The 24,569-nt window shown below is 45.2% G+C and overlaps 1 protein-coding gene across 1 annotated transcript in view; it reads left to right on the top strand.

Moving 5' to 3' along the window:
* The window catches only part of PRSS56 (serine protease 56), a 43,006-nt gene that overhangs the window by 8,155 nt on the left and 10,282 nt on the right, over positions 1 to 24,569 (top strand). The window contains exons 2-11 of the mRNA XM_042460698.1: positions 1,303 to 1,464; positions 3,202 to 3,402; positions 4,195 to 4,248; positions 5,259 to 5,448; positions 7,266 to 7,374; positions 7,477 to 7,636; positions 9,842 to 9,984; positions 14,785 to 14,944; positions 15,664 to 15,852; positions 23,243 to 23,404. Of these exons, the coding sequence (XP_042316632.1) occupies positions 1,303 to 1,464; positions 3,202 to 3,402; positions 4,195 to 4,248; positions 5,259 to 5,448; positions 7,266 to 7,374; positions 7,477 to 7,636; positions 9,842 to 9,984; positions 14,785 to 14,944; positions 15,664 to 15,852; positions 23,243 to 23,404 (1,530 nt within the window). The remainder of the gene's footprint in view (positions 1 to 1,302; positions 1,465 to 3,201; positions 3,403 to 4,194; positions 4,249 to 5,258; positions 5,449 to 7,265; positions 7,375 to 7,476; positions 7,637 to 9,841; positions 9,985 to 14,784; positions 14,945 to 15,663; positions 15,853 to 23,242; positions 23,405 to 24,569) is intronic.

Here is a 24,569-nt window from a genome sequence, read left to right on the forward strand (position 1 = left end):
TCAATCTTACCTTTTCATTATCCCCATTAAATAGTTTATGTACTGCACTGGGCGTGCATGATATTGTAATTAAAGATCTAATTTATTTTTGCTAGTGGTTTATGTCGCAATTATTGTCATGACATTCAGCGATATGCAGGAATTACGATTTATGAGTAACTTGGTACAAAAACATGACTAAAGATGCTGTATGGTGTGGGATAGGAGGAGAAAACACAAAACAGGAAGGTTTCACAGAAAACAAGAAAAATAGGTAGGGGGAAACTGACGATATAATGAACAATACTGCAACAATGCTCCAAAGGAATGGAACCACAGCTCTACCATATATACAATGAACATAATATTTATATGTAAGTAACCACATTGCAGTGAGACTACAAAATACAGAGTACACAATACAAAGTGCTATAGAGAACTATATATCTCAGGTAGTGTCCACTATGCTTCCTCTGGCCTTAAGAACTTCAATTCCAGTATAATGATTTCTACAGGTAGGTGATAGCAAAATGTGCCAGCAAAATGATATCCACAAGTGGCAGATAAATAGCAAATGATAGTAGATGTAACTACCCTGCATAGATACAGAACCAAAATATGAAGAAAAAAAAAAGGGGGGGGGGATTACAGTGAAGGAGAAAACATGAAGCAGAGCATTGTGACTGAAACGTGTCCTTCCTCTGTGAGGCTAATGCCACTGCGTGCATAGGACACAGGTATCCACAGGGACCACAAGTATGTGGCTTTGGGAGATCAGAGTCACTAACTGGATATCTACCAAACCTGTAAGAAAATTAATGGGGCCAACCTTTGGGAGTAGATGGCTAACCTTTGGCTTTCCAGATGTTTTGGACTTCAAGAAGCCACAGAGAATATGGACAATGGTAAGTGTTCAAGGGAGCTATAATCCAAAATATCTGGAGAACCAAAGGTTCCCTGTTAAAGTGGGGTCCTTTGGTATCCCCTGGAGTTTGGGTCCAGATCCTCCCATGGATACTAAAATCCATGGATGTTCAGATGCCATTAAATATAGTGTCCCTTATATAAAATGGCAACATCAAGGTTTGCTTTTGGGATTTGTATATTTTTGGAATATTTTCAAGCCTCAGACCATTGAATCCATGGATGAAGAATCCATGGATATGGAGGGCTGACTGTAAAATAAAACTAAATATAAATTGCAGGGGAGAATTGCTTGGCTGGGGGAAGGTCAAGCACCTCTGTCCTGCCGCATTTCACTTTCTCCCTGCAATTGATTTTCTTTTCCAACTAACTTCAGACCTTTCCCTCTCGTCTCTGCAGCACTATCCAACCGGGGCACACTTGTGCTGGAAGCTGCCATGAAGAATGCCCTGCTGGCCCTGGAAGATGCACAGGCAGAGCATTCCCAGAGGGTACAGGAGTGCCAGGATTGTGTGCTTTGCCTCTTTGGAGATTGTGGCAATGGGACCCAGGAATGTACCTGTAAGTTCCCATGCGCACTTAAGGTTTAACACAGGAGTGCAGAAGTTACTGCCCATGGGCCGTTGTTGTCATTGTTCTTGTGTGCCTTCAAACCATCTTCAACTTAACCCCAAGGTGCAATGGCTCACAAAACTACAATTCCCAGAATTCTATAGCATTGTGACAAGGCAGTTAAAGTGGTGTCAATGATGGATGGATTAAAGTAGTGGCAAACTGGATTATTTCTTCAGGGCAGATGATGCCTCAGAGTCCTAAGGTGCATCTGTGTTGTAGAAATAATGCAGTTTGACACCACTTTTAAGTGCTGTAGCACTGTCCTATGGAACCCTGGGATTTGCAAGATCTTTTGTTTTCCCTGCCAAAGAATGTCACAAAACTACAAATCCCAGGATTGCCCTAGGACAGGTTCAGTCCTGACAGCTATAGTGCAATTGTAGCACTATAACTCTGTGGGATGAAGAGGCCCTGAAAGTGAACCCAGCTTTTGGGTTCAAAGAGATTTCCCACCCTTGGCATTCGGCATGCAAAATGTATGATAGGGTCCAGGATGGAGAGAGAGGCAAGGCTTAGGGTTCCAAGACCTCTTTTCTTAGGGGCATCACTGGTATGTGTGTGTGCAAGGGATGCAAACCACACCTCAGAGGGGGGTGAACACCCAGTGGGACAGTTGCTCCCATCCATCCTGAGACCCTCCTAGTTGCCCTCCTCTACCAGCCAGGGTTCATCTACCATCCATCAGCTGTGTAGCCACTAGTGCGCATGGGGCTGGTGCTGCCCGGCAGCTTGTTGCAGGTCTAGCAGGGATGCTGGCTAGGCGAAAAGTGAGTCGCCTCCATTGCCACCTGGCCAGCAGCTCTACCAGACTGGGAATAGGCTGTTGAAGAGAGGAGGAAGGGGTATCAAAAGAATGATCCACCAGGTATCAAACAGGGGCATCACTAGTGGGATGTGTGGAGTGTGGTCCACACCAAGTGACTGCCCCCCAAATATCTGCCTTTGGGCAGAAATGGGCCATGGTGGTGTTCACCTGCATCCCTTTAAAATGCTGGAGATGGTCTGAGTGGGATGAGGCTCAGGAGGAAGAGCAAGGAGAGATCCCAGTTTGTTTTAACATTAAAATTTTCTCAGAGATCTCAGAGCCTTAAGCCTTGCCTCTCTCCATCTGGGACCCCATCACACATTTTGGTGGGTGCTGAATGCCAAGGCTGGGAAATCTCTTTCAGCCCAAATGCTGAGTTTAGTTTCAGGGCCTCTTCACACCACAAAGTTTTAATTCTATGATTCCACCTTAGCTGTCAGGACTGAACCCAGGGGGATCCTGGGATCTGTAGTTTCTTAAATGAAAATTGTAATTTTAACAAAAATTACAATTGTAATTTCTAAAAATAAAATTAAAATTGTAATTTGTAAAAAAAATTGTAATTTTTAAAAATGAAATTAAAACACATCATACCAAATTTTCACTGTAACCACATAAAGCATTTAGGCTGTGCGTGTGACTATGATCCTATGATTCTATGATGTAATTTAAAGGTATAATTTTAATTTTGCTAGTTGTTTATGTCCCAGTCATTGCCAAAAAACACGGCTAAGGATTCTAGTTTGGCATGGGATGGAAGGAGGTCGATGGAGGGGGGTGACACCATGAGTTATGGCACTGGGTGATGCCAACCCTAGTGATGCCACTGGTGTCAGATATAGGTCCACCACCATCTTTCCTGCTTCCTTTCGTCACAGCCTCCGAGCGGCCAACAGATTCCCTGCCCAGTTGTGAAAGTGTGCTACAAGCCCAGGCAAACCCAGAACCACCTGCCCAAAATTGGGCCCTCAGCAAAGCCTGTGCTTCGTACCGACGCTTGTGTCTGTACCAAGAACTGGAGTCTGAGAGCTGCATTCGCCTCATGGCCAGCCATTGCCAGCTTCGCCTTCAGGAATGCCGTGAGTAAGGCGGGGGATGCACTGATGGGAAGTTGAGGGGACAGAGTTTGCAAAATATTAAAAGATGACAGCCCCCAGATTTGGGGAGTTATTGTTCAAAACAGTGTTTTTCAAGCTATGTGAAGTGACACAATGTGTGCCATCCCCTTGTGCCAGAGACTGGTGACATACTTGGTCTTATCAGCTACAACTGCTTTCTTTCTTTCCTGGGATCCATTCACACTACACAATTATTGCAGAGCATCTGAAGTACTTCAGGAAGCTACAAATTTCAGGATTCCATAGAAACTCCATAGACTGCATCCCACAACAGTTATAGTGGTTATCAAATAACTATCATTGTGCCACGTCAATAGTGTCTACAACTGGGTCTGTAGATAAAACGCTACAAGCAATAAAAGAAAGAAGAGAAGCAAAACTACTTCTGTTGATGCAACCTAGAATCTTATCCGCATCTGGTTCACACTTGCGCGGAATCGATTTATCCAAAAAGACGCAGAAAAAAATCAGTGTCAAAAAGACAGAGGTTAAATGGGTCTAGCGCATAGCGCCTCTCTCCGAATCACTTCAGCGATTTGGTTCAAGTGTAAACCATGGTCATTTAAATTGGTTCAAACTTATTTGCGATCCGGTTTAAAAGGTAGTGGGAATGAGGTCCCAGATTCCTTTCACATGTGTCTGTGGCTGTGTATTCTTGAACCATCCCAGAGCTGTCTTGGCCTTCCTCCAAGCTGGGCCTTTATGTGACGGAAGACTCTCCTTTTCTCATTGCTATCCCTTCTGTCCCTACAGGGCTTGAAAGTGACATGGACTATTTGAACACTGTTGCGGATCAGTCCCTTCCAGGTGAGAACGCAGCCCTTCGGGTGGTCATAGAGAACCCACACATCTCCGGAGACAGGATTAAGCATTAAACCAACCCTTGGCGGGTCCGTCTGAATTAATCTTCTTCCATGCAGATGCCTCTTTGCATGCATCGCCGTTTCTTGATTCCCTTGGACGGCTTCAGCACCGCAGGGCTCCAGTCAGGCCCAGTGCCCCAGCATCTTTTCCTGCTGTTCCCCGCAAGGGGAAAGGTCGGCGTTGGGCCCTGACAGGGCCACTGGACCGAGCCCAACTCTCCAGGGACAAAACACTCACCTTGTTAATTGGGATTAAGCTTGACAGCTACATGCGCACAGCGGGGACTGATGGGTTATCCTCCTTTGCCACCACTAGCAAAAACCACACTTGGTGCTTCATCCCTGCTTTCCGACTCTGGGATGGACATGCAACACTGAACAGGGAAAACAAGCCCTGTTTGGGGCTCACAGGCCAGGTCCCAGGGCAGAAGCCTGGCAGCGCTGGTGGATTCTGGGAGTTGTAGTTCTAAAAGGGATTGTTTCCCAGTTATGAGTTGATTATGGTTTGCCCACTGTTTTTAGAAATTCATAGAATCATAGAGGTAGAAGAGGACAGGTGCCTTGTTTCATAAAGAAAGGCTGGAATCAGAGCTTTGGGAGACAACATCTCCCAGAATCTCCAGCATACACACACACACACACACACACACACACACACACTAGGTGTGGGATTTGGGAAGTTGTGAGCCAGCATGGCGTAGTAATTTGAGTGTTGGACTATGACTCTGGAGACCAGAGTTTGATTGCCAGCTCAGCCATGAAAACCAATGGGTGACCTTGGGTGAGTCACACTCTCTCAGCCTCAGAGGAAGGCAATGGCAAACTTCTTCTGAAAACATGCCAAGAAAACTCCATGATAGGTTTACCTTAGGGCCGCCATAAGTAATTCAAAGCAAATCCTGCATCAGCTGTCTTCTTCTTCTCTAACCTGTCTCCCTTTGCTTCTTTCACTAGGTTTGTGTGGACGCCGTGGCATTCCAGCCCCCAACACAACACTGGCAAAGGGGAAGATCGTGGGGGGCAACAGATCCTGGCCTGGGGCATGGCCATGGCTGGTCTCCGTTTGGCTGAATGGAGAACTGATGTGCGGTGGGGTCCTTGTGGGTGATGCCTGGGTCCTCACAGCTGCCCACTGCTTCACCGGGTAAGGCAGGGAGTCTGGGCATTCATTGACGTGTTGTTGTGTGCCTTCACATTGTTTCCAACTTGTGGAGACCCTAAGGAAAACATATCATGGCATTACAGATACTTCACTAAATAGCTGATACAGAAGTCAATAGATAGATAGATAGATAGATAGATAGATTTGTTGTTGTTATTATGTGCCTTCCAGTCATTTCCAACTCATGGCAACCCTAGGTAGAGGTAAAGGTGTTCCCCGTTGACAAAGTTGTCAAGTCGTGTCCAACCATAGGGAGCGGTGCTCATCTCTGTTTCTAAGCCGAAGAGCCAGCATTGTCAGAGACTACTCTGTGATCATGTGTTGAGCATGACTGCACCAAACACTGTTACCTTCCAACTGAGAAGTGTTACCTATTTGCATGCTTTCCAACTGCTAGGTTGGCAGAAGCTGGGACTAGGGAATGAGAAAGCATCCCATTGTGTGGCAGCTGGGCCTCGAACTGCCAACCTGCCCATCTTGCCATCAACAGAGTCAGCACCTTAACCACTTGGCAATCCCATCAGGGGCTTTTCTTGGCAAGATTTGTTCAGGGAAGGTTTGCCAGTGGAACACATTCTCTCGGAGCGTGCTGGGGTCTCCCTCCTTGGAGGTCTTTAAACAGAGGCTGGATGGCCATCTGTCGGGGATGCTTTTATTGAGAGTTCCTGCATGGCAGAATGGGGCTGGACTGGATGGCCCTTGGGGGATCTCTTCCAACTCTATGATTCTCCTGAGGCTGAGAGCATGTGCCTTTCCTAAGGTCAATCAGTGAGTTTCATGACCAAGCTGGAAATCGAACCCTGGTCTCCCAAGTTGTAGCCCAACACTCAGAGCACTATGCTATGCTACTCTGCATCTAATCTGCTTGAATGCTCCCTCTTCTTTCTCTTCCCAACTTTGATAGCCCCCCCAAACCCACTTTCCCTCTGTTTCTTGCTCAGGAATGGTCTTTGCTGCCCCCTGGTGGGAAATGGGCAAAGAATGGAGGGAAAGGTGATGGGATCCAATTCCAGGTAATATCAAAGGTGTTTATCAGACGGGGTCTTTGCAGCTCAGATCTGGGGCGTCTGCAGATCGGGCGATTTGCATTCACGTGATAACGAGAATGTATTTTCATACCTGGTAGTTTTAAATGTGAGCCCCTTCCGCGGGACTTCCGAACTGAATCCATACTGGCTCCTCATTTTGGCGAGTTTTGGTGAGTGCGCTAAATAAGAGGATTGACGCGATTCGCAGTGGGGCTTGGTTCAAATTCACGGCGAATTGGTCTGGTGTGGAATCCCAATTTGCTTGTGCTCCTGAACACCATCGCAAGACCCCCGGGTTGCAAATCTCCCATGATGCCCTGCTGGCATTTTGCCCCATTTGCTTCCGGTGTCCCTTTTTGCTTTCAGGGCAACCGGGGTTCCATTGGAGCTCTCCCTCTCCTTCCCTCTCCTTCCCCGCTGCACCTTCTGCAGAGGGGCCTGGCCAGCCAGCGCTCTCTCTCTCCCTCCCTCCCTCCCTCCCTCCCTCCCTGCCTCTCTCTCTCTCTCTACACACACACACACACATATACATACACGCACATATACACACACACACACATATATATACACATACACACACATACACACACACATATATATATACACACACACATATACATACACGCACACATATATATATACACACACACACACAAAACATACACAGCTTCTTTGTTGTTGGTGGTAGTGATGTGTGCATGTGTGTGTTTGCTCCCTGTGGGGCACTATGTGGGTCGCATTTTTAACCTTCTCCTCTCTTTCCTCCCACAGAAGCAGAAATGAGTTGGCCTGGTCTGTGGTTCTGGGTGATTACGACTTGACGAAGCTGGATGAAGGTGAAAGGATTGTGCCAGTTAGTCGGATCCTTTCCCATCCAAAGGTAAGCCACTGATGCTCTCCCTCTACCTCATCCTGGGTGCGAAAACCAACTTATTCCATCCCATTCCCCATCACTTGCGTCTTCCTGCTTCTCCTTCCGCAGTTCAACCCGAAGACCTTCCACAATGATGTGGCCCTTCTGGAACTGAGCACCCCTGTGACCCCCTCGGCCTGGGTCACCCCAGTGTGCTTGCCGGAGCATCCTGCGGAGCTGGGCATGGGAACCCTCTGCTACATCATAGGCTGGGGCTCACTCTATGAAGGTAAGGGCAGCCATATTGGGGTGTGGGCAGTGATGGAATTGGTCCTGCCATTTCATTTGCATTGACATGCTACCCTTCCTTCTATGAAGGGAGTTCATTCGGGGACCCCTGCTCCTATTTTATCCTCACAACAACCCTGAGAGGTAGATAGTGGTGGCTTCTATGTCAGTGGGGCAGTGAGTCCACCTTGGAGTTTATTCTGAACTTGAACATTTGGACCAAAAACTGTAATGGACTCACCATCCCTCGGATCCCTTCTGTGCTACTGGAAATAGGTCAGGGACATCGAATGGTCCTGTTTCGCCATTTTAATTTCCCACAGTGCTTTGAATATAGCATCCCTCCACTAGGTCAGAAACTAGTTACTCAAAATTAGTTATTGGTAATGAGTAACTAATTATAAGCAATGTGCTACTAGTCTGGAGTAACATGCATTGTCTTACTCTCCTTTCTGACAACAAGGATGGAAACAAGTCCCATTTTAGGGATACCGTCAAGAATCGGGACAACATTTAGTCTAACTTTGTTGGGAACTGTGTAGCCTTTTTTCCTGCGCCCCTTGTTCTGTGTAGAAAAAAAACCAAAAATGTAAGGCAGTGTAAAGTTTATTCCAAGATATACCTGTGTTAGTCTGGAAAATCAGTCTGCAAAGGGATCTTGCTGCACCTTTGAGCCTAACAGAAAGAGAGATGTTGGAAGCATAAGCTTTCGTAGACTTGAGCCTACTTGCTCTGATGCATGGGGACGAAAGTTCATGCTACCAACTTCTTTCTTTCAGTTAGTCCCAAAGGTGCTAAAAATCCCTTTGCATAAAATTGATTATAGGCAAAGGACAGCATAAAATTGCAAAAAGAGTGATTCTTACCTCCAGAGCCCTCCTGAAGGTGTGATTCTCCATTGACACCCTCTTCTCTTATCTGTCCCACTTCGTTTCTAAAAGCTGCGGGTTTCTGGGTGTGTGTCTGTGTCATGAAATGAGGTGCTTTGAGTTTGTGGACTCTCCACAGAAGTTTACTCCTGGTGTAAAAAAATATCAGTTTAAAGTCTATTGATGCAATGTTTAGTATGGAGTTTATCACACTGGGGCTAATTTTGGCACTAAAGAGAGATTAAAGTGCATTTAATGCATCCTGCAAATAAAGCAAAAATGTCAAGTAATTGCACGAAAGATTATCACACACAATTGCACAAATGCATTGGTTGCTGGAAACCTGAAAGTAAAAAGATGTGCGTTAATGCTTCTTTGTGACCACTTTAATGGTGGGTTTTGTGCAATGTCTTGTGAAATTATTTTGCCTAATTATGTGTTTTTTCCAGGATATTCACGGGATAAACTCCCAATCTCCTTCGTGTGATAAGCTTCATTGTTGGAAATGAAAACGTTGGTTTTAAACTTCCCCAGTGCTGCCAATGTCACTGGCCCAAAACACACTGCAGAAATAATCCAGTTTGAGACAGCTCTAACTGCCCTGTGATAGGGAATTCTGGGAATTGTAGCTTATTGTGGCACCAGAGCTCTCTCTGACAGAGAAGGCTCAATGTCTCACAAAACTACAGTTCCCAGAATTCCCTATCACAGGGCAGTTAGAGCTGTCTCCAACTGGATTATTTCTGCAGTGTGTTTCAAACCACTGTCACATAAGCCCCTCTGCTGCCTTAGTGGCTCATGGTTTCCATTTAAATTCACTCTAGGTGCAATCCAAACTTTAAAGGGTACTAAAACTATCTCCACCTCTTGTACAGTTTTGAATGAAACATGGGGTGGATTCACCATCTCAATGATATGGAAACCACCAACTACTACCATCTGCCAAGAAGCCAACCAGACACAAGGACAAGTCTTTCTTGCTTTCTGTGGAGTTTATCAGACAAGGGAAATTGGAAGTATAATCCAATGGCAATCCGAACGCAATCATGGGGTTTAACGTTAGTGCATGATAGACTGCCACACACAATTTTGGGCAATGGCAAGCTATTTTTGGGCAATGGGAAGTCATTTCGAACGCAATTCGAATTCACATAAATTCGCTGAACTAGTGAACTCACGTGAATGCGTCCTGGCCCCACTTTCTTTTCATTTGAAATTAAGAGAAATTCCTCCCGTGTGATAAACTCCTCTGACTGGCCAAGATGGGCAGCAATGGGGAGAAGTGCTGGGGACTGGATGGAGGAAGACCCCTTTCACATCCTCTGCTTCTCTCGCAGATGGGCCGGCGGCGGATGTTGTCATGGAAGCCCAGGTGCCCATCCTAGCCCAGGATATCTGTCGGAGCGCCCTGGGCTCTCAGCTCTTCACTAGTGCCATGTTCTGTGCTGGATATCTTTCTGGCGGCATTGACTCATGCCAGGTAGGACTCTTTACGAAGTGGGCAAGAGAGGATCAGGGCCAGAAAAATTGATGTTCTTTCTCTCTCTCTTGTGGTTGTGCATTTCTGTCAGTCATACAGAACTTGGCGTCTCCATAACTCCAGCTTTCATCTAAAGAAGGAACAATAGCAAATCTTGTTACCAGTTTGAGTCTCCTTTATCCAAAATGCTTGGGACCAGAAGTGTTTTGGATTTCAGGGTTTTTTTTACTCTTTGCACATAAATACATAATGAGATGCCAAGTCTAAACACAAAGCTTATTTATGTTTCATATATACCTTATAGCCTGAAGGTAATTTTATTCAATATTTCTCTGAAAATGCCAGCCACAAATGCTGGCGAAACATCAGGAATAAAATCTTCTAGAACATGGCCACATAGCCTGAAAAACCCACAAAAAACTATGGATGCCAGCCACAAAAGCCTTTGACTTCACAATATTTTTAATAGTTTTGTGCATGAAACAAAGTTTGTGTACATTGAACTAACAGAAAGCAAAGGCCTCAGCCACCCATGGAAAAGATTTTGGTTTTTTGGAGTATTTTGGATTTCAGAATTCTAGATAAAGGAGATTCAACCTGGCTCTGTGTGTGTGTGGGGTGTGTGTGTGTGTGTGTGTGTGTGTGTGTTTGGGATGAAGTGCCCCCTCAAGTATCTATCAAGACTGTATAGATGATCAGTCATTGTAAAAGAATGAAAAAAACCCTTGGCAAATACAAAGTGTGTGTGTGTGTGTGTCTTTGTGTGTGTGTGTGGGGAGGAGACTCCAAACAGAAAGTCAAAAAAGTATAAATATGATAGTACAGAGTACTGTGAAGAACATTAAGGAAACAGAACAACAGAACCCTAAAGGCAATGCAATATAACTGATCTTTCTCAAACCATATAATACAATACAAAACAATATAAAAGCAAGGGCAGCTGACATGGATTTTGGAATTCTGGGTGAGGGAGACTCAACCTGTATGAGGAAAAAGGAAGAGGTCAAAACCATATTTGTGCTGTGGAGGGTCTGGAGGTTTCTTTTGCAGGATGAGGCCACAAAAAATCTTGCTTTATGGTGCATGGGTGCTAGGAAAAGGCTGTATGTGGGTTGGGGAGACTGTTAAGCCTGGGTGAAGGAACCCTGAGAAGGCAGCCACTCTTGAAAACAGGCCACTACATATGGACCACATCTAATATGGGTCATCGCTCATCTCATGAATGGTTATGGTTGTGGTCAGGCTTAACTATACCATCAGGCAACCATTTTCTTGGCAAGATTTATTCAGAGGGGGTTTGCCATTGCTTCCTCTAAGGCTGAAGGGATATGACTTGCCCATGCTCTCTCCCTGTCACTTTCCAAGGCTGAGTAGGGTTTCAAAGCCTGGTCTACTGGCTGCACTGACCAGGTTCCTCCAGGGGCAGCTTGGCATATCCTTGCCCTGGAGATACCCTGACCTCCCCCATTATCTCAGCCTTCTTGTCTGGTGCCAGGCAGTTCTTTACACATGCATCCTGCTGTGCCACCCAGCACATCCACTGCTTTTCGGTGTTGGTTTGTTCTGATATATAGGATGGGGGACACCTGGCTTGACAACAGTGCTTGTGAAGGAAATCTGGGAGTCTTAGTAGACCACAAGTTGAACATGCAGCAGCTACAAAGGCCAATGTGATTCTAGACTGCTAGATCAAGGGAAGTAAGAGTGCCACTCTATTCTGCTTTGGTCAGGCCCCACCTGAAACACTGTGTCCAGTTCTGGGCACCACAATTCAAAAAGGATATTGAGAAGCAGGAGCATGTCCAGAGGAGGGCCACCAAGATGGTTAAGGATCTGAAAACCATGCTCTATGAGGAGAGACTTAGGAAGCTGGCTATTTTTAGCCTGGAGAAGATAGCCTTGTTTAAATATTTGAAGGGGTGTCATATTGAGGATGGAGCAAGCTTGTTTTCTGCTGCTCTAGAGAATAGTGGCAGCTAAAAAGGCCAATGTGATTCTAGGTTGGATCAATAGAACTATAGTGTCTAAATCAAGGGAAGTAATAGTTCCACCGTATTCTGCTTTGCTCAGGCCTCACCTGGAATACTGTGGTCAATTCTGGTCACCACAGTTCAAAAAAGATGTTGACAAGTTGGAGTGGTGTCCAAAAGAGGGTGACTAAAATGGTGAAGGGTCTGGAAATGATGCCCTGTGAGGAGCAACTTAGGCAGCTGTGTGTGTTTAGCACAGAAAAGAGAAGGTTAAGGGTTCATGTTTAAATATTGGAAGAGTGTCATGTTGAAGATAGTGCCACTCTAGTCTGTTTTGATCAAAATGGTGAAGGGTCTGGAAATCTTTAGGGAGCTGGCTATTTTTAGCCTGGAGAAGAGAGGGTTAAGAGGTGATATGATAGCCCTGTTTAAGGTTTTGAAGGGGTGTCATATTGAGGATGGGGCAAACTTGTTTTCTGCTGCTCCAGAGAACAGGACCTGAATCAATGGATTCAAGCTTCAGGAAAAGAGATTCCAGATCAACATTAGGAAGACCTTCCTGACAGTAAGAGCTGTTCTATGGTAGAGGATGCCCCCTTGGAGGGTGATAGAGTCTCTTCCTTGGAGGTCTTTAAACAGAGGCTGGATGGCCATCTGTTGGGGGTGCTTTGATTGAGAGTTCCTGCACGGCAGAATGGGGTTGGATTGGATGATCCTTGAGGTTTCTTCCAACTCTAGGATTCTATGATTCTATGAGGTCAGAACAAGGTGTCCAGCTGACCTCAAAGTGTGACCCATGGCAGCAGTGTGTGCACCAGGCTGCACAGCAGGAAATGTTTGAAACATGCACTGGGATTAGGGTTGCCATAACCCGGCTGCACCCGTGTATTTCCTGATTTTGGGGGACCCGGGCCCCTCCCGGCACAGATGCAGCCCAAAAACCGGGACCCCCCGGTTGCAGCCGAGTTGCTGCGGCCTGCAGGGCCTCGCTGCCCTCCTCCTCCTCCTTGGGGAGGCAGGGAGGAAGAGGAGGGCAGCGAGGCCTGCCTGGGGCGGAGGAGGCACCTCCCCGCACACCCGCACCACCCTCCTCCTCCGCCCCCTCGCCCCCAGGCTTCGCACCCGCCTGCATGGAGGAGGCGAAGACGGACGGAGCCAGCGCCTCTTGCGCGCGGGCGCGCAGGGAGGAGGAGAAGAGGGGGCGGAGGAGGCGGGGGAAGGTGGCGCGGCCGCGCGGGGAGGGTGGTGCGCCCGAGCGCAAGAGGCACTGGCTCCGTCCGCCTTTGCCTCCCCGCGCAGCTGCGCCACTCACCACCTCCTCCTCCGCCCCCTCTTTTCCAGGCCGCGCGGCCGCGTGGAGGACACAAGGCTGGAGGCGGTTCGCCTCCTGCATGCAGCCGCGCGCCACCTCCCCGCCTTGCACGCAACCGCTTGCCACCCTCCTCCTCCGTCCCATCCGCCCCAGCCCCCAGGCGAATGGAAGGGGGGAGGAGGAGGAGGAGGAAAAGGAGGTGGGGAAGGAGGTGGTGAGTGAGTGGCCAGAGAGGCCTCAAGGTGGGTTTTTTTTTGGGGGGGGTGCTTTTAATGCTAACAAGTCTCTCTTACTTTGACAGTGATAGTGTTGTGGTGATGATGATGATGAAGATGATATGAGTGGGTCAGCTTGAGAGGCATGCATGCACTGTTTCAGAAGCCGAGAGAGTGTGACTTTCCAAAGTGCCTTTTCTGTGTGGTTTTGGTTCTGAGGCAAGGCCAATGTAAATTGCTGTGATTTTTACAAACTCATGCGCAGTGAAGAAAAACCAAAGTCCCTTGACACACACTTCTGAGAAGTACACTTGGTGCAAGAATGGTGAAACCACCTTGACATGTTCAATATGCATAGCCATGTTAAACCATGCTAAGTGTTAAACCCAAGGAGTTTGGTTATGGAATAAGCCTCTGATGCAAGAGGCCATGTTCAGTAAAGCCATGTGAAATGCCCAAATGTGCTGTCGTGTGTGTTTTGGAATGGAGGTCGGGGGTGTTTTGCCAGAAAGGGAAGTCCATTTCTGCCATCTGCCTAGAAATAATGCCCAAATGTCCTCCATTTTGATCATGCCTAAGAAACAGGCATTTATATTAACATTTTTTTTAAAAAAAATCAATTTTTTCATGTGTCCTCCATTTTTTAAAAATGTGTCCTACATTTGAAAAATTTGTCCTACATTTGTCCTACATTTGTCCCGGTTTGGAGGTCCTGACTTATGGCAACCCTAACTGGGATGGAGTATCTTCTGAGAAGATCAAGAGCAAACAAGGAGTTATTCTACTATGCTTTAAGGGAGACATTGGAAACCCAGTGGGTGACCTTTGGCAAGTCACACTCTTTCAGCCTCAGAGAAAAGCCATGGCAAACCTCCTCTGAACAAATCTTGCCAAGAAAACCCCAGGGTAGGTTCTCCATAAGCCAGAAATGACTTGAAAGCACACAACACACAGCAGAACAGGGACATCCCCCAATTCCAGTGCTGAATGGGCACCACCACCTGATCTGTTTGCACCAGAACCAGGGTTTGGGTCATGCGTTGCTCTCTTTGTCATTTCAAGAGGATGCGGAGAGGCTGTTTTATTTGGCCCATACAGACAGGGCCTCAATCTGTCACTCAAACCACTACACCATGCAGACTTTCCCAGAAGCTTGGACAGCTCCTTTAAAGCAGATTCGCCACTGTGCTGCTTTCAGAGCTGCCAGTCACCACTGTGGAGTTATGTGCTGCACTAGCATTTGTTCTAACTGGGCCCCTTGTTCTCTTCCTGCACTAATATATTGTTGCCCATTTCCTTTCAGGGAGACTCAGGGGGTCCCCTGACTTGCTGGGACCCTGCGTCTGAGCACTATGAGCTCTATGGAATCACCTCCTGGGGCGATGGCTGCGGAGAGCGTGGGAAGCCTGGCGTCTACACCCGCGTTGCTGCCTTCACAGACTGGATACAACAGCAGATGGAAAGTGAGTGCAACGAATGGCAGAGGAACCCATGGAGCTTGCTTCTCTTCTGCCCCATCAGGGGATAGAACACACAGGATGTCAATTGCAGACGGAAAACAGCTAGGCCACTACAGGTTGTGCCAAGCTGGGAAGCATTAGCAATACCAATAGCATTTACATTTCTATACCCCTGAGGCTGAGAGTGTGTGACTTGTACAATGTCATTGGCTGAGCAAGGAATCAGACCCTGGTCTTCAGGGTTGTCCTTCAACACTCAAAGCACTACACCACACTGGATCCCTACATTGTCCCAAAAACTGCATTCAAAAAGCAACCATTGGGGTTTTTGTTAGTATATTGTTTTCCTGTCGCTCTGTTATCTCGATTACCACCAAAATGGCAGCCATGATAGAGTAGTCATGGAGCCCTGGTGGCACAGTGGTTAAATGCGGGTTCTGCGGCCACAATTTTGTGAGTTTGATCCCGCAGGACTCCAGGTTGACTCAGCCTTCAGTCTTTTTGTAGGTCGGTAAAATGAATACCCAGCTTGTTGATAGCAATGGGCTTACAGATTGTAAACCACATACAGAATGCTTAGTTTACTATGAAGAGGTATAGAAATCCACATTGTGCTCCTTCCTCTGTGAATTGCACCTTTCCTTGCCAGAGGTCATGGTGCCAACCACACTCCCTTCCCCTTCCCTGCTGTTAATGCTCCACCTGTCATCCTCCACACCCAGAATCACCATCCAACCGGGAGCCCACCTGTTTCGAGTTGCTAGCTTTGGCTCAGCTGCCTCCTGAAAAGCAGCAAGCAGAGCTCAGCCACTTGTGTGCCTTCTATGGCCACCTCTGCTCCCCCTCTGCCAACCCAGCAGCTTGCGCCCATGCTGCAGATGAGAAATGCAAGACAAAGAGGCAACAATGTGGTAAGTGCTGTGGGAACAGTTGGCTTGGAGGAAGCTTAGCTTGAAATGCCTGGGTCCTAAACTGGACAGGTACAGTTGGCCCTCAGTGTTTATGGATTTGACTTTTACAGATTTGATTATTCACGGATTTGATCAGTATGATCTTTCTAGGTATAGATCCTCCAGTGCAATTCTGTATTGTATTCTGAATTGTATTTTTTACCCTTGCTGTAAGCCACCTCGATCCAATCAGAGAGGTAGGATATAAATAAAATGTTGTTGTTGTTGTTGTTATTTCATTCTGTGGTCAGCTTCTGGCAGATGGTGACCACAGAGGAGCACTGGAGGACCTAGAGAGTCCCAGAGAGGTATTGTCTCATCTTAATAAAAACAGTGGGTTTGTTTTTGCTGTTTTCCCATTTTCATGGGGGTCCTGTGCCCCTAACCCCAGAAAATTGTGGAGGGGCCACTGCAGTGGTCTCAATAGGGGGGTTTGGAGTATATGGACCGGATCAGGTGAGACCCTAAGGGGGAGTGACACCTCCCTCCACTGCTCCTCAAAGAGCTACCTTTTGGCAGAAAAGGGTTGTGGCATTCATCTGCTTCCCTTTCAAATGCTCTAAGAGATGGTGAGAGTGGAATGAAGCTCCGTTCATGTTCGGCTAGTATATCACAAACGCTGAGGATGTTTGGAACAAAACAAGGGGACTTTTCTTGATGCTCATGAACAGCCAAGAGAATGTGCCAATATTTTCTGATGTTACCCCGAAGCCTTTGTGTCCCAGTATCAAAAGTGAGGTTGTAACTTATCCTCTTTGTGAATGCTCTTTCTTATTGTGCTTTTTTAAAAAAAAGGTCCATGTCTGTTACACAAGCAGCTTTACTAATGCTACTGTAGGTACTTTTCTCTGTCACAAGTCAATGATCTTGGATCCTTTTCAAAAGTTCTGTTCTAAGCATTTCTTTTAACTTTTAGGAATGGATTTTTTGACAGCTTATATCTTAAGAGAGTGGGCCATCAAAATATTAAATAAGTATTCTATTCACAAGAGATTATATATATATATATATATATATATAGAGAGAGAGAGAGAGAGAGAGAGCGAGAGAGAGCTAGCCATGGATTTCTGATTTCTTCTCTTCTGACTAACATAGCCAAAAATGGATTTCATTACATTCACAGTGGGCATCAAATTGGATACTATTACTGAGAGAATTAAATGACTTGAGAAAATCTTCCAGAGTCTTCTCATTCCTCCTCCAGTCCAAAATCCTCTCTATATATCAGTACCGAATTACTAGATGTTCTTAAAGGGCTCTTAAGGCACGTTGCAGTGGCATCACTACGGGGTGCATGGGGTGCGTACTGCTCCCCAAAACATCTGCATTTTGGCAGAAATGGGCTGTGGCATTCACCTGTTTCCATTTAAAACGGTGTAAGAGACGGTGTCAGTGGGGTGAGGCTCAGCGAGAGGAGAAAGGAGAGGCCCCCAAGTTTAAAAAAAATTAAAATTTCAAGTATCAAAATTTTATTTTTATATAATTTTAAAATATTTATTTATTTATTTATTTATTTATTAGAGGAGTGGTTATTAAAATGATGGAATTAGTGGAAATGGACAAACTTACAACTTGTTTGAATAACAAAGTTGTGGAAAGGATAGAGAAGGAGTGGTCTCTGATTGTAGCGTATTGTAATGGCATATGGAACTGAAGGCAGGGCAGATGTGGGGTTGTATTGAATAAGATATGTTTAAATATGACTAAACATCCACGGAGGATCTTGGAACCAAACCCCATACAGTGGACAAGGGTCCACTGTAATATCTTTGAGCATGTGCAGAGCTCCTTTCTCCCTTGCCTCTCATTGGGAGAGGCATTATCCATCTATCTAAGGAGTTTATCAAATGGGACAGGAGGCTCTCAATTTTGAAAGAGAAGATAGTGAGGTCAATCTGAAAATTCACGCAATTACTTATCACACCTTAAATTCGCAGTAATGGCCTCCCCGAACGCGACCCAGATTCTATGCAAAGAAAGCCATCACATCGGTGGGTTCTTAGTTGCGCATTGGCCCCCTTGCGCATGCTCAGTGAGACTCCAGATGGATATTTAGTCAAGTGAGAGAGAGGAACCAAGGAATCCACAATTTACAAAAGAGGTTGGGGGACGGGGGGCGGGAAGAAGGGTTGAAAGAACATGCTCTATTCACATTAAAACGAGCGTATATTCACTCTTGTAACATTAAATCGTGAATATCATGGTTATCCAGTAGCTCCCGGTCCATGCCTCTTCATTAGCAGGCAATAGACCCCCCTCAGCAATGCAAAATGGAAGCAGAATTGCAGCCTGGCTTTATGGGAACCCCCCCTTCCAAGTTTTGGGGGGGGGGGGGGGGGAATCAGGACCAAAGGAGACATGCACATCACACCAAACAACAGCGCACTGAGTGCGAAGTTGCCTAGGAACAGGGTTTGTGACTTTGTTAGTTCACCGAATTTACTTACTGTAACTGTGGATTGATGCGTGATTGCGTTTGGAGTGCGTTCGGACTGCCAGCGATTGCGTGTGGTAACCTTTCACGCAATAACGTCAATACACATGATTCCGTTCAGGATGACACTGCATTATACTTCCAATTTCAGTCGTGTGATCGTCCTCTGACAAAAGAGAAAGACTCTTGAGCAGAAGAACCTCTATGGCTGCATCTGTACTGCAGAGATAATGGAACTTGACACTGCTTTAACAGCCATGGCCCAATGCTATGGAATCCTGGGATTTATAGTTTGTTGTGGCACCAGAGCTCACTGGCAGAGAAGGCTAAATACCTCGCCAAACTACAGTTCCCAGAATTCCATAGCATTGAGGCATGGAGGTTAAAGTGGTGTAAAACTACATTATTTCTGCAGTGCAGATGCAGCTTATGTCACCTGTCCTTTCAGAGATTAAGTCTGGCGATCAGACCTGACACATCTTGGACCTGCATTGGATTGTGGCCTTTTCTCTGTGCTTGCTTTTGCATTTCCTTAACGGAGCCACAGAGCGATGTACATCTTCTGCGGAAAGGGGCAAATCCCAAAAGACAGCATTCACAGTTTAACGCCCTTCTGCTCAAATTAACATTAAAACCGAGTTGTGATTATGGGGGGAAAAGACTGGATGTCTCTGAGTGTCTCAAATGCCTTCCCTACTCTCCTCCTTGCAAGCAAAAAGGTATAAAAAGCAGATGCATCACTAGGTCATTTGTATGAGCAAAACCTCTTCTTATACTGGAGAATTTTGCACTGCTGGTTGTTAACTTTCCATCTCTTGAGACAGGCTTTCTTTGCCAAAAGGAATGTTCAATTGAAATGTCTTTTCTTTTCTTTGCCCAACTCCAAAGTAATTTAGACTGGATTCTTGGCATCTTGCTGAGGGATCCCTTGTGGCTCCATTGTCTTTCCCAGGCTGGGCACTTGAGGAGCTGATTGTTCTGTGTCTCGTGTGGCATTCCTGGCTTAATCGAGTCTATGTAAAAGATTGTTTTTCCTCTAAAGGGTGGTCATTTTGAGAAGAGGATCATCTCTCATCAGCATCATTTCTTGGGGCTCCTGCCCTGCTCACAAGGCTAGTGCTCAGCTTGGGATATCTACTGTGGGAGATGGAACAGTCGCAACCTTCCTTTGGCTGGTTGAAGGTCAACCCCTCAGCTTCTGCTGATATAGTTACTGAAAACTGAGGGTACTTTTGTGGGAGAAGCAGGTGGGTTGCAATAAGAGTCAGGGGCCTGATCCCCACTACATTTTAAACTAGATCGCAAATTGGTTTGAACCGGTTCAAAGGACCCTGGTTCCCACTTGAACTGAATTGCTGAAGCAATTCAGAGAGAGGGGCCATGCGCTAGACCCATTTAACCCACGCCTTTTGATGCTGATTTTTTCTGCATCTTTTTGGATAAATCAATTCTGCGCAAGTGTGAACCAGATGTGGATCAGAATACATTTACATTTCCCCTTTGACTGGCTGGAGTGGGTTCATTTTGAATTGATTAATTCATAAATGTGAACCACAAGTGGGTTATTTTACAAGGAACAAAAGCAATTGGGCAAATGTAGTGTGAACCACTCTCTGTTGTTGAATCGATCCATCGATTCAAATTGCAAACCAATTTATTTGTAAGTGGGAATGAGGACCTGGACAGAGTGTGGAAATGTCCCTTTTGGGAACTCTTGGAGCCTTACTGCATTGCAAACAAAACCAGAAAGTACAGAAAGAGAAGTGTTTTTTGTCTGTTTCTGTCAGTAGACCTTGCCACACGGAAGGGAAGCGCCCAAATCCAGTGAATAAACAGGGTTTAAAATCAGGGAATATCTCATAAATGATTGTAAATCTGGCAACTTTACCATATTCCTGAATAGTCTCCAACAATTTTTCAATACTTTGTGTAGGATTTTCTAAAAAGCACACTAGATCATCTGCATAAGCTTTAATTTTATATGTATATCCTCTGAAAGTTACTCCTTTAATATCCAAATCATCTCTAATTCTGTTGATCAATATCTCCAACACCATTATGAACAGTAAAGGAGACGGGACATCCCTGTCTTGTTCCTTTATTTAGTCTTATATATTCTGTTTTTTCATTATTAGTTGTGCTCTTTGTTCCTTATATATATATTTAATCCATTTTTCAAATTTCTCACCTATATTCATTCTCTTTAATACTTCATGCATAAAAGCCAAAATCACCCTATCAAAAGCTTTCTCTGCATCAAAAAATGACATTGCTAGTTTTTTCTCATTATGTTTTTCAAAATTCTGTATTAGGTTTAATACATTTCTTAAGTTGTTTCTTATATATCTGTTAGGGATGAATCCGTTTTGATCTTCGTAAATCTGTTCTTCTAGAATTTTTTAAAAAATCTCTCTGCATAAAAGTGGCGTGATTTTGCCCACTTTCTGAATGGGTTAATGTTGCGTTAATGCTCAAGTTGCCCGATGTGTCTGAAAACAATCCCACATATTCCCTGATTTAAACCCCGTTTATCCTCGGCATTTGGGTGCTTTGCCTCCTGTGTGATAAAGTCCTCTGTATGATGTTTAAGAAAGCGGATAGGAAGAAAATCCATTCATTTGAGATGTGTTTCTGGAGAAGAGTGCTGAGGATCCCATGGACAGCAGCCAAAAGGACAAACAAATGGGTCCTAGAGCAGATCAAGCTGGAAACCTCCCTGGAAGAAGGAAAGACTCATTGGAAAAGACAATAATGCTGGGAAAGGTGGAGGGAAGCAGAAAGAGAGGAAGGCCACATACTAGATGGATGGACTCTGTTTAAGAGATTATGAGTACAGTGGTACCCCGGGTTACGAAAATAATTCGTTCCGCCGCCGCGTTCGTAACCCGAAATCCTTCGTAAGCTGAAAAAGCCATAGGCGCTAATGGGGAAAAGCCGCGATTTCGTGCGAAATAGCGCCGAAAAGCACCAAAAATTTTTTCGTAACCCGAAAAAACCTTCGTAACCCGGAACAGTTTTTTCCTATTGATTTTTTTCGTATCCCGGGAATTTCGTAAGGCGGTGCTTTCGTATCCCGGGGTACCACTGTATGAGTTTACAAGAACTAAGCAGAGCAGTAGAAGACAGAGAGTCTTGGTGATGTTTCACTCTCACCATGGATCAACTCAAGGGCAGTTAACAATAACAAAGTCATGTTGGCCATATTGGTGTGGCCCCTAGTAGTGGTGAAGTTGTTTTTTCCTGGTCTAGACTTTAAAGGGCAGGTACAAGGTCCTATTCTATAAATAGGTTCCACATCTTGTGCAGCTCCTTTAAAGTTTAAGATTAAAATATGGAACTGCTGCAAGATGCTCCTGTATGCAGACAGAGAAACACTCAGTACAATAATATGCAATCCTGAAACCCTCACAAAGAAAATAATGAGTGTGCTGTGACACTTAAATTGATCATTCCAGCCCATTATGAACATTGGCCCATTTTCTATCAAATGTATTAGCTTTTCGATTACCTACTCAGAATCCTACACAAAATGTTAATGGGTCTGTAAATGCCACATCTCATGCTTTGTTTGAACCATTTAGAAATATCAGGGACAAATTATTATCTTCCCCATCTTATAACAGTAGCCTGTTTTTAATTTTGCTACTTGTAATCCTGTTGGTTCTATTTCTTCTTTTTGAATAGCATCTTTTATATGTTGCTAAATGATAGTCTAAAGTATATGTGAACTGCAGAAATGTGTGCTCATCCTTAAGGCATTTACGTACAAACAAAACAGACAATACACAAAATGCACACTCACATTTCAGAGTCTTATGTTATTGAAAAAGAAGCAACAGGTGCAGCAGGGCAGGAGCAAGATTTGTTCATAGCGCATGGGATAGTGTATTTAATCCTCCCCTCTGCCCCATGCCGTGATGCCAGTGAAAATCAGCTCCCAAAGCAACAATTATGCAAATGTTTGTTTAAAGTGTTTATAGCCCTGTATGTGGCTTATGGGTCAGTAAAACAAGAATCTTTTCTCTCAGTCTTACATGATGCCAAAGAAACTCTGCTCCCAGTGCTCAACAACATCATCATCATCCCATATCCTCCAAGTGTCCCAGTTTGGCAGGGACAGTCTCATGGAATTATAGGATCACAGAAACCTAGATTTGGAGGAGACCCTAAGGGTCATGCGGTCCAACCCCATTCTGCCATGCAGGAACTCACAATCAAAGCATCCCCTTTAGAGCCTCTGCTTAAAGACCTCCAAAGAAGGAGACTTCACCATATTCTGAGGGAGTGCGTTCCACTGTCGAACAGCTCTCACCAACAAGAACGTCTTTCTAATGTTGAGATGGAATCTCTTTTCCTGTAGCTTCAATCCGTTGCTCTGTCCCTGTTCTCTGGAGCAGCAGAAAACAAGCTTGCTCCAGCCTCAATATGACACCAAATATTTAAACAGGGCTATCGTGGAGTGTTGCTGTTAACTCTGCCTGTCTGGATTTCGCCACCATCATGAGTCAGATACCTAGTTCTCCAGAAGGTGATATCAAGTCCCCAGTCAGAATCTAGACTATCTGGCAAATGGCACAGGATCCTCAATTCCTGAGTTTAAAGAAATTCCACCTAAACTTTAGGAAGACCTTCCTGACAGTAAGAGCTGTTTAACAGTTGAACACAGTCCCTTGGAATATGGCAGAGTCTCCTTCCTTGGCGGTCTTTAAACAGAGGCTGGATGACCATCTGTCGGTCATCCTTTGATGGTGATTTCCTGCATGGCAGAATAGGGTTGGACTGAATGGCCCTTGAGGTCTCTTCCAACTCTAGGATTCTGATTCTAATTCAATTCAGCTGTTTTTCTTTCTAGTCTTCCTTTGTGATTTCCTTGTTCAAGGATTGAGACCCATTAGCAGTTTCCTCTCTTCCTCTCAGAGCTGCGCTCCTATGCCCAGACCTTGTTGGAGTTCCTGCGCCAGGCGGAGGAGTTTTTCCGCACTCAGATTGACTTCTCGTTCTTCACGCACTCCCTCCCGCAGTTCATGGAGCAGATTTACAGACACTTCTTCCCTGCTCGAGGGCACCATGATTCCAGAGGTACTCACTGGCACATGCCAAGATGAATATTTTGGCATAAAGATGGAACTAACTCACACCTATTTACAGGTACATACAGGTTGAATCTCCCTTATCCAAAATGCTTGGGACGCAAAGCGTTTTGGATTTTGGAATACCTGTATTTGCATATGCATACATAATGAGATATCTTGGAGATGGGACACAAGTCAAAACACTTCTTGTTTTGCAACTTTGGAGACCAGAGTTCGATTCTCAGCTCAGCCATGGAAACCCACTGGGTGACTCTGGGCAAGTTGCACTCTCAGCCTCAGGTGAAGACATGGCAAACCCCCTCTGAACACATCTTGCCAAGAAACCCCATGACAGGTTTGCCTTAGGGTCACCATAAGTCAGAAACGACATGAAGCCACACAACACCAATAACAATAGACATCTTATACACATAGCCTGAAGGTAATGTTATTCAAGATTTTAAATAATTTTGTGCATGAAACATAGTTTGTGTACACTGAACCATCAGAAAGCAAAGGCGTCAGTATCTCAGCCCCCCAGGTGAAAGTGTTTTGGTTTTTGGTGATGTGCCTTCAGGTCATTTCTGACTTATGGGAACCCTATCACAGGTCAAGATTTGTTCAGAAGGGGTTTGACTTTGCCCTGTGAGGCTGAGAGAGTATGACTTGCACAAGGTCATACAATGGATTTTCATTTCTGAGCAAGGATTTGAACCCAGGTCTCCAGGGTCCTAGTTCAACACACAAACCACTACACCACGCTGGCTAAAAGCTACAAGGATACATATCCCAGAGCTTAGGAAAGTTCTTTTTTTCTTTTTGGACTTTCTTTTGGCTGTAATCCCGCCTCGATCTTCAGGGAGCGGCGGGAAATATAAATAACATTTGTTATTATTTATTATTAAATATAACCATTCTGGCAATGGGATTCAGAGAGCTGGTCCACACAATAAACTTCCCCACGTTTTGACATACAGCAACCCTTTTTTGCATGACATAGTGGTATGAGTGTTGGACTACATCTCTGGAGACCAGGGTTCAAATCCCAGTTTTGTCATGTAAACCCACTGGGTGACCTTGGGCAAGTCACACTTTCTCAGCCTCAGGGGAAGGCAGCAGCAAACATCCTCAGGACAAATCTGGCCAAGAAAACCCATAAGTCAGAAATGGCT

This window comes from Sceloporus undulatus, chromosome 3 (assembly GCF_019175285.1).
Source record: "Sceloporus undulatus isolate JIND9_A2432 ecotype Alabama chromosome 3, SceUnd_v1.1, whole genome shotgun sequence".
In the NCBI taxonomy this organism is placed as follows: domain Eukaryota; kingdom Metazoa; phylum Chordata; class Lepidosauria; order Squamata; family Phrynosomatidae; genus Sceloporus; species Sceloporus undulatus.